General features: G+C 53.7%; 1 protein-coding gene across 1 annotated transcript; it reads right to left on the bottom strand.

Moving 5' to 3' along the window:
* Nucleotides 1-13: 13 nt before the first annotated feature.
* On the bottom strand, nucleotides 14-9044 carry LOC107077040 (leucine-rich repeat flightless-interacting protein 2). The gene is made up of 6 exons (XM_015344352.2): nucleotides 8681-9044; nucleotides 5126-5206; nucleotides 4563-4598; nucleotides 3595-3756; nucleotides 3066-3149; nucleotides 14-2163 (listed from the first exon to the last, which is right to left on the bottom strand). Exons 1-6 carry the CDS (start codon nucleotides 8774-8776, stop codon nucleotides 1531-1533), a joined length of 1092 nt encoding a protein of 363 aa, XP_015199838.2. The 5' UTR covers nucleotides 8777-9044; the 3' UTR covers nucleotides 14-1530.
* Between the last annotated feature and the right edge of the window lie 483 nt (nucleotides 9045-9527).

Genomic DNA, 9527 nt, shown 5'->3' with positions numbered 1-9527 from the left:
ATCAAAAGCCAGATACATTTAAAAGCCTTTTTTATTCTTAAAATAATGCAGTTTCCTCAATACATGTGGTACAAGCACACATTTTAAATTGATAAATGCATTGAATTACAATAACTGACCTAAAGCAGTGAAAGCTCTTTTCCCTATATGTTCACTAACATGGCTTTGCTGTGAAAGCTGAGCACCAGCATCCCTGTGAGACAACAGCCACCCCAGGAAGATATGTGCGTGAATCCTGTGAGTCAAAACCTTACTTCAGGCGCTAAACAAACCAGACTGTGTACAACTACAGTGCTCACAAGTGTTCGGAACCATTTTAAAAGACAGGCTAACTCTGGTTAAGAGTTTCAGTGCTTAATCTACTTCAAACTTTAAGAAAAGCACACGTCCCAGTTTAGGAAGCATCTGACTACAGTAAAAAGAAAGTGTTGCTTCTACCTGCCGAGAAGCTGGAAATACCAGCCTGCATGCTCCCATCCCAGCAGTGGCCATCGGCACACCCAGACCTTCCTCGGCTGCCATCGCCACCACAGCACACTCCCTGCACACACACGCTTCTCCCCGACCAGGCCTAATAGCACACAGGCTCAAAGACTGCAGCCGGTCAACAGGAGCCCTGAACAGGAACAGGATTTTTCCTGCTGTCCGTCTCCTCTTCAAGATCAAGCCTCTACAGAGTCACCTCCTGGGACTGGGCCTCCCGAGATCCTTGGTGGAAACGAGTTATAACAAGAGGAAGCACTGGAGAAAGACCTAGATCCATTTTCCCCTTAGGTGCCACCGCTACCATCACTTCTAAAAAACAAACCGCATCAGATCAGAAGCAGGATTTAGACTGAAGCCTGAGAGGGTCATCGGAGATGTGAACAAACTGCAGTGCGCCTGTGGACCTGGGCCTTGGTCCGTGGAAGAATCATCCATCACACCAGGAATCAGAACATCCAGGATCCCTAAATCCTCACTGATGGCTGCCCATTAAAATGAAGCTGGAGGCACTGGTATCTTCCTCCCCTGAAACAGTGAGTCTCAGGAGCCAGAGCAGCCGCCAGGACCACCCGGCTCCTGGAGACTGCTGGGTAATTTCAGACTGAAGTGACTTAGCTAACTTTACGGTTTATGCTGCGAGATTATGGAGCTCTGTGGAACATCAGCCCTCTACAGTAGTTAAAACGTATATCTATATGTATCCTGTTTACAATGCACAGTAGTGAAGGTCTGTGTATTCTGCTTCTCAACATGGAACTGGAAATGTGTGGAAGTCTCACTTAAATCGTTTAAAATTAAAAATAAAAATCTCTGCCAAGATTATACCAGCTAAAAGAGGTCCTTCTCCATGGGGGAGAGGCACAAAGACAGAGCCCATGTTGACTCAGACATGACAGAAACAAAATGGAAATTGATTGCCCTGGGAGAGGAGCTCCGCTCTGCTGTGCAGCCAGTCCTGGATTAATAAGAGCACTGAAACTGGCCTAGCTGCTCCAACTTGTGCAATTTGCATTTTCTGCAGCTCATCCTTCTCTGCCGACAGGTTTAGGAGACTGTGCAGGAATCGGAATTCTTGGATTCAGTGCTGTCTTTCCTGGTCAGGGATTCCCGGGATGAGTGGAGGGAATCAGCTGGAGGCTCCTCAGGAGGCCCTTCGGTCTGCAGGGGGGGCTCCAGGCTGCTCCGGGACCTGATTTGGGCTTTAGCTGCATCCTGGACTTCTGTAGCCACCTGCAGCCCCGGGAGCTGGGCCAGAGTCCTGTGGACCAGCTTCTGGAACTTCATCAGGGGGCTGTCTTCCCCCGCTGCAGACAGGGGGGGCACACACTCCACTGCCTGGGCTTCCTCCTCACTCTGGGGGGGCAGAGTCTCCTGCTGGGCCCCCCGCTGCGGGGAAGTAGGGACCCCTGGCTCCGCTGCGGGCACCTCCTCCCCTCTCGAGAGAAATGAGGCTGAGACGCCCCCCGCATCGGTGGTTTCGGCCTCGTCCTCGGACGGTCCTGTTTCTGCCGGGGAGAACGCCCCGCCCGAGGCCCCGTCTGGTTCACTGACCGGCTGGGAGACATTCTGCGCCTTCGCTGCCGCCGCCACCTCCTCCTCCTTCTCCTCCAGGCCCGCCTGCTCCTCTCCGGGCTTGACCAGGGGGCCAGCGGGCTCCGCAGGAACGGCCAGTTTCTCCTGGGGGGCAGAAGGCAGGTGGTCAGCAGGCGCCGTGAGCACAGAGCTCACCGCTCACGGCTGGCTGACGGTTCTGACTGCTGGGAAGGAAGGCTGATCTACTGTAATCCCCACATTGGAAAGATCTGAATATATAAAATACTATCTAAAAATAAGAAAACATTTATTAACTACATCTATAATAATTAAATCATATCATATCGTTTTTAACATGAATTTAGAGCCAATGCTGTCAATGAGGGTATGAAACCTTTCATTGTAAGGCCGCCAAGCACAGACTCTTTAAAACCTGGTTCGGACAGATTTGCCATTCACATTAAAACGGCGTTGCAGGACTCCAGGATTAAAACGAAATACCCCAAATCCATTTTGTAACCGCTTCTTCCAATTTTGGGTTGGAAAGTAGCCGTAGCCTATCCCAGCAAGCACTGGGTGCAAGGCTGGATACACTCTGGACACAAACCCAACCCAGCGCGGGACACACACTCACAACAGGACTGATTTTCTCAGAAGCCAATTACACTACCACCTTGTCTTTCGACTGCGGGAGGAAACCCACATGAACACGGGGAGAACATACAAACTCCACACAGACAGCACCTCAGATCTGGAACTGCACCCAGGGCCCCAGCGCTGTGAGGCAGCAGTGCGAACCACTGTGCCACTGTCCTGCCCACAAACACAACATCCCAGTCTCCTAAAGCCACAAGACTTTCATCCACGAGATGCTCTCAGTTTGAACAATGCTTGTAATTCAGCAGCTTTCCTGTGAAGTACACTGTTGGGGAGGGGGTCTGCAGCCTTTTCAAAGCCACTTCAGGGCCAGCAATGACCACGCTGGCCAGAGAGGTGGGACTGAGCAGGAGCCCCAGACAGGCAGGCTGGGACGTCGGGCCACTCACCTCTCTGAGTCTCTGCACTTCCTGCGCCAGGATGTCCAGTTTGATCTCCAGCTGCGTCCTGGCCTGCCTCTCCCTCTCCAGCTCCTGAAAACGGACAGAAGAGTCAGTCACAGCCACACAAAGCCAGCGCAGGCTGAACCTGTAAGAAGAGAGAGGAGGCCATCCTCCCCATCTGGCCCGTCAGTAAGGCTGCTCGGACACCAGGCTCGTGTGACCTGCAGAGTCCAGTTTCACCTTGCTTCAGCTTTGCAGGCTGTATACCTGGTTACTGAGCTCATGATGCTTTGGCTCCGTGTCAGATTCTCTCACTAAATATAAAACTGTCTGCATCAGCAATCACAATGCAGACACACTGTTCTTTACAAGTCCATACAAAGCAAAAGGACACATGCAGGTACAGTGATCTCTTGCAAAGAGCGTCCAAAGGATCCATTTGTCATTGGTGGGTCAGCACTAGGGGCTCTTCAGGCCAGCAGCGGCTGTCTTCCTGCACTGTGCGTGCCGTGGCGTGTGGCGGAGGCTGGCATACCATCATGGCGTCGGTGCCCTCGCGCCGGGCTTCGGCCAGCAGCTCTTCCACCTCCCCCAGCGTTTCCCGTAGGCAGTCCACCTCGAACAGCAGCACCTCCCGCTGCAGCTCCAGGGCCCGGATGTCCTGCAGGGCTTCGTCATAGCTCTCCTGGAGGTCGGGCTGAGGGAGGCACAGGCATTGAGACACAGGGAGAGCAGAAAACAGCCCTCACCGGGACACTAAAACTGCCAAACAAAAACAGACCACCAAGCAGCAGACTGGGAGACGCTCCATGGCCAACACTCAGACAGCACACAGGCTGGCTGACGATACAGCACAGGCCGTCTTTAAACACTCAGACAGCACACAGGCCGGCTGACATTACAGCACAGGCCGTCTTTAAACACTCAGACAGCACACAGGCCGGCTGACAATACAACACAGGCCGTCTTTAAACACACAGACAGGACACAGGCCGGCTGACAATACAGCACAAGCCGTCTTTAAACACACAGACAGCACACAGGCCGGCTGACAATACAGCACAGGCCGTCTTTAAACACACAGACAGCACACAGGCCGGCTGACATTACAGCACAGGCCGTCTTTAAACACTCAGACAGCACACAGGCCGGCTGACAATACAACACAGGCCGTCTTTAAACACTCAGACAGCACACAGGCTGGCTGACAATACAGCACAGGCCATCTTTAAACACACAGACAGCACACAGGCCGGCTGACATTACAGCACAGACCATTTTTAAACACACAGACAAGACACACAGAAGGACAGGCAGGTCCCAAGAGCACGGGGACTAGACAACACAGCTTCACAGCCCACTGGCAGACTGACACATACATACAGTCTTCTCTCTGGTCCTCAGAGCAAGACGAGAGAGGCGTTCTGTAGTTAGCTGCCTTCTTTCAACGAGCTCTGACAAAGTCTGGATTATTCTTCTATGCAATCAGCAAGACATAATTACCATCTCAGGATGCCCCATAATCAGATCCTCTTCAGACTGGCAGAAAGGAGAAAATACAAAATATATGAATGATCGTCACATTCCTGTGGAAGAAAGAGGGGTACACTCTTCTGAGAATTTAGGAGCCTGCTGGAGCAGACAAACGCAACACGCAAGACATTTTTTAGCACCGATACCGAGAGTCACTCTCGAGCCCTGAGTCAGTGAGGCTGCCTCCTTCTCACACTTTCTTCTGACGACACACCAGGAGAGATATCACACTGTCGCGAGCCGAGAGCAACCTGGGTGCTACTGAAGCTCTTGTGTTTTACGAGACTTCGGGTTAACTGCTTGTCCAGCAGCGCCCCGCACACACACTCCCGCGGCGCCCCACACACACACACACACTACCGCCGCACTCCGCACACACACACACTACCGCCGCACTCCGCACACACACACGCACACACACACGCACACTACCGCCGCACACGCACACGCACACGCACACGCACACGCACACGCACACGCACACGCAGTGGAAAGAAACGCTCTCAGTCTCACAGGGGCTGCAGGGCTGTTACCTGGGTCTCTGCTCTCTCCAGCTTCCGGCCAGAGCCCAGCTTGCTGTCGGCCTGGGGCAGGCGCCTGGCAGAGCCCTCGGTCTGGAAGAAAGGACAGCGAGAGCTCAGACACCCCGTCTCCTCCGGGCCCCACAATTCTCCTCTACACCCCACTGAGAGAGCGATCCCCGCCCTGACCAGAGCACACAGGGCAGCAGCAAGCTCACACTGTATTTAACCCTTACCTGACCAAGACGTCTCACTGGGGTACAGTGCTGGGACACCATACAGTACTGGGGTACTGCACAGCAAGGTCTCGACATTCGCACGGGTCAGTGCAGAGAATCATCACACATAGCCAAATTCATATCAAGTCCACCCCATACCATCACATAATAGTATGTGCGGTTAAAAGACATAAGTAGTCCTCCCTTATTATGATAATTAAAGTACTAAAGCACTACAGCTTTAACTGATCAACTAAAAGAAATAACAGTGATTCCCAAGTGATCAGTTAGAATAAACATGAATTGAGCCTGCACTCTCTCCCTCTGCGATTATCACGCCCCACTGTAACAGAACTGGCAGCAAAACTGTCAGGGAGCCTGTACAGTCGTCTCCAGCCTGTCATTCCCCACACAGCTGACACAGAACCTGGAGTGCTCATCACAGCGCGAAACCAAGACCACCTTGAGCTGCGGGATCTGGGTGCTGGGTACTGGGACAGGGCGCAGGGTGAGGCTGACTCACTGGCAGATTCGCCTCACGATCCAAGCCTGTCAGGCTGCCAATTTAAGAGTTGCGCTTGACAGCCTTCAGCTCCGTTTTTACTCGCTCTGATCTTCTTCCACACAAGACCCCTTCGGGCAGAACGATCACGAAGAAGCCAGTTTTACGAATGTTAAATTCACCTCGTCAGCAGCAGGGACTCGAAGCCCCAACCCAACTGGGTTTGGCTCAGTCACCAGACCGAGGGCTCACCCACACTAATGCTACGCCACCCCGAAAGTCCCTGCACCCTTGCAACAAAACGAACACGCACGTCACAAGATAAGACAGACAAAGGCGAGGCTGTCAGAGTGTGAGTTCACAGAGGAACATTTCTAAAGGAGCGATCACACCCTCTCCGCTCCGAGACGGGCAGGGCAGGGAGCAGTAAACAACTCTCGACAAGCCAGAGGACTCGCACTGCGGCGCACGCCCAGCGACACGACTCGCTCCGGGCGGGCTGGCCTCCTGGGTGACCCAGACCCCCCCCAAAAGTGGGCGAGGGGGCCGCCGGAGTGGGGTTTCTGGGCTGGGGACCCTCACCCCACTTTTCACATCACATCATTTCCACCCCAGTCGGCAGTTATTAATCACTAACAGCAGGCCGGCAGTGTGGGAGTGTCGATTTTCACAAAACCATACTTGGGGGCGAAAACTCCATGCTTGGACAAGGCAGGGGTGCCTCCAGAAAAGGAAACAACGCTACTAACTGAGCATTTTCCACACAAATGCACTCACACCCTTCGCAAGAATGTCTCGCCCTTCTCCCACCAACCCTGAATTCCTGTTTGCGAACAGGGCAGGGGAAGGGCGATGGCCCAGCCTGAGTTGTGAGGAACCAGCGCCGGTGTGTGTGCAAGAGACACACAGATAAGCCCAGGGCAACACCTCTACCTGCCCTGCAGCAGATTCCTGAGCCCCTGCCAGTCCTACGGTCCAAACCTGCACTCACTGCGGAGCTCAGCTGTCTGCAGTCAGGTCTGAACCATCCTCAACATGAGGGACGGGTGCACTGTGTCACTTTCCGTTCAGTACCTGACAGCCTGTTGCCTTGGATAAAGCAATTAGCTAAGCCATGGCCACACAAACAATGAGGCAGACTTGTCGGAGGTCTCGCTGACAGCTGCTACACCGTCACCAGGGCAGCACAATGTGAGAAGCAGTCAGACTGGAGGGGCCAGCCTGTCTGTCCCTCATCGCCCTGTTAGCAAGCATCACGGCGCGGGAGCTACAGTGCCGACCACGCTGCTGGGGGCTGGGGCGCGGAGCTCTGGACCGGGGCGCGGGCTGGGGCGAGCTGCAGCCGGACACAGTCACTGCCGGCGCGAGTGAGCCGTGAAGTCATGGCGCCGGCTGGGCGATCGGGCTGCGAGGAGGGAATGCCCCGGCCTGTCTGGGCCGGAGTGGGACAGGGACGGGAGGCACTCGTAGGGACGTTGCTCTGGATATCGGTCCTCCCCGCGTGTCCCCACAGAGCTCAGTCTGGACTCTGACCTGCACCATGGAGAGTCTCTCCTGACCCTTCCTCCCAGACACGGGATTCAGGGTACGGAGCATCCTGGGCCGCCACCCAGCGCTGACCATCACTACGGCCGCCGTGCAGCCCGACAGCCCTGCAGGGGTCAGACAATCGCTCGGCCACTTGAGCCACGTCAAACCCTCCCCTGCCCTGGAGACACACACCTGGGCACAGGGAGTCTGTCACAGTGCTGCTCACAGCAGTGCTGCGCTTGCAGAGGCGCCAGAACCGGGCCAGTCCCAGCTGTGGGCCAACGGCTCAGCCCAGCATTGGCCATGCCCACTGAGCTGGTGCACTCGGCTTCAGGCTGCCACCCTCCTGAGGAAAGCGAGTGTGCCGGAGCTCAGATGCTCATCCCGGCCACAAGCACAGCCCAGGCCCGTCGGGACCTTCCCCTGATCTGTGCTGGGCCGGCCCCAAAACTGACTGAACAAGCAGCGTTTTCTCAAGAACAGCAAACCCTCTCCCCCCCACGACCGTGAGTGACACACACCGCTAAATTAGGCGAAAAACGGGCAGGAGATAAGCCTGCTTTTCCCTAAACAGAGCCGAAGCGAAGCGAGCCGGCACCCTTATGGGAAAGCTGGGGCCAGGGCACGGGACAGATACGACACCCCCAAAGGGGAGCTGTGAACTCGGGACCCGCAAGCGCGCCGTGGGCTGTTTCCTATTACGGAAACGAACAGAGAAGCGAGACAACAAAACCCAAGAGCCGAGGGAGTCGAGTTCTGCCCCTACTTCCAGTAACACATCAAAGGACGCGCTACAAGTCTTGCACAAAAAAAAGGAACTACTCAGTATTGCGAAAACTATTCTTCGTCGCCCCTCGTGATCCTTCTGTAATTACTGAGACAATACGCTGATTTTGCCGTTTTTGTTATTTACGGTACCTTCGTTCGTCTTCAGCTAAGGGCAGTCTACAAACAAGAGCATCTGTGATTTTAACCGCGAATCTGTCATCCCAAGGACTTGAATCTGACGAATTATTAGGGAAACCCGAGACTTTGTTTCGAGAACAAACATTTCATTCCCAATTTTAAAAGGAAATCGCTGAATCAAAGCCACTAAACCGCATTCCCAGATACCCTGATGAAACCGACTCTTACTTTTATTAAAACGCGCATTAAGACTCATTTTCAACCCTCCCTCTTGTTAACTCCGTTCGCCAACGCCTTGAGGAGCGAGGCCGTGTGGTTAAGTTTACTAAACAACAGTTGGAGCTTGGTAAATGTTTTCATTCACACGCAAGGTTAAAACGCGTAGTAAATGTGTGTGTTTTCCCCCCTCACCTCTTTCATGATATGCCGCAAGGACTCATCCTCGCTCATTCCCTTGGATAAACCGCGTTTCCGAGGCGTCCCTGTTCTCTCCGTCCCGGCGGGCATGGCTGAAACAGGCGGGTACCCCTCAAAATCCCTCCAGAGCCGCCCAAGGAAGGCCCACGGTTCCGGCGCAGTACACAGGCAGTGAGGCTGCTACCTCTTCAGCAACACAAACAAGTCTCGCCCAGGCGGTGGGAGGAGGTTACCGAAGAGCAAAGCTGATGGGCTGGTCTAGTTGTTTCGCTCCTGACTTGAACGCTACATTACTCAGCGACGGGCGAGTCCTGCCTGGGGGTTGTCTCTCAGCCCAGCCTCCATTTTCAACAACTGACATCTACAGTACCTGCATTGTAGCCCTTCGGTTACTCTACGAAACGCGACTCGATAATGTTTCGGTAGCTGGCGGTCTGCGACTTTGGAAAATCAATTCCTTTACGATATTAGGAGAGTAAATACTAAGAATGTATTTACTAAGCCTCAAGAGAGCTCAGCTCCTGTGCTGTATGTAGCACGCCCGTGGACAGTGATTGGGATATTGGGAAGAACACTATATCCCAAATTCAGCGAAGTTCCCTGCATCCCTCTGTGTAATGAAGTAGCTCCCGTTCTCGGTGTAAAATGCAAACTTCCTTAGAGTTTCCCCTGTTGCTTATTGAACAAATGAAATCCAAACTTGATAATGGAGGTGTACCGTTTTTTAGATTTAAGAAAGGCATTTTCTAGACACCAGTCTAAGTGCTTCACAGGTAATGGGGACTCTCCTCCACCACCTGGATGATGCGACAGCAGCCAGAGTGCTCCAGTACCTCACCAC

This window comes from Lepisosteus oculatus, chromosome 1 (assembly GCF_040954835.1).
Source record: "Lepisosteus oculatus isolate fLepOcu1 chromosome 1, fLepOcu1.hap2, whole genome shotgun sequence".
NCBI lineage: Eukaryota > Metazoa > Chordata > Actinopteri > Semionotiformes > Lepisosteidae > Lepisosteus > Lepisosteus oculatus.
This window is presented reverse-complemented; position numbering and strand designations above follow the sequence as displayed.

Excerpts from the sequence above, each read along its gene's own strand:
- LOC107077040 (XM_015344352.2), bottom strand. The coding sequence starts at position 8,776 with ATGCCCGCCGGGACGGAGAGAACAGGGACGCCTCGGAAACGCGGTTTA. Across the intron at positions 5,207-8,680 it reads TGCGGCATATCATGAAAGAG|ACCGAGGGCTCTGCCAGGCG; the intron begins GTGAGGGGGGAA and ends CCTTTCTTCCAG. Across the intron at positions 3,757-4,562 it reads TTATGGGGCATCCTGAGATG|CCCGACCTCCAGGAGAGCTA; the intron begins GTAATTATGTCT and ends TGCCTCCCTCAG.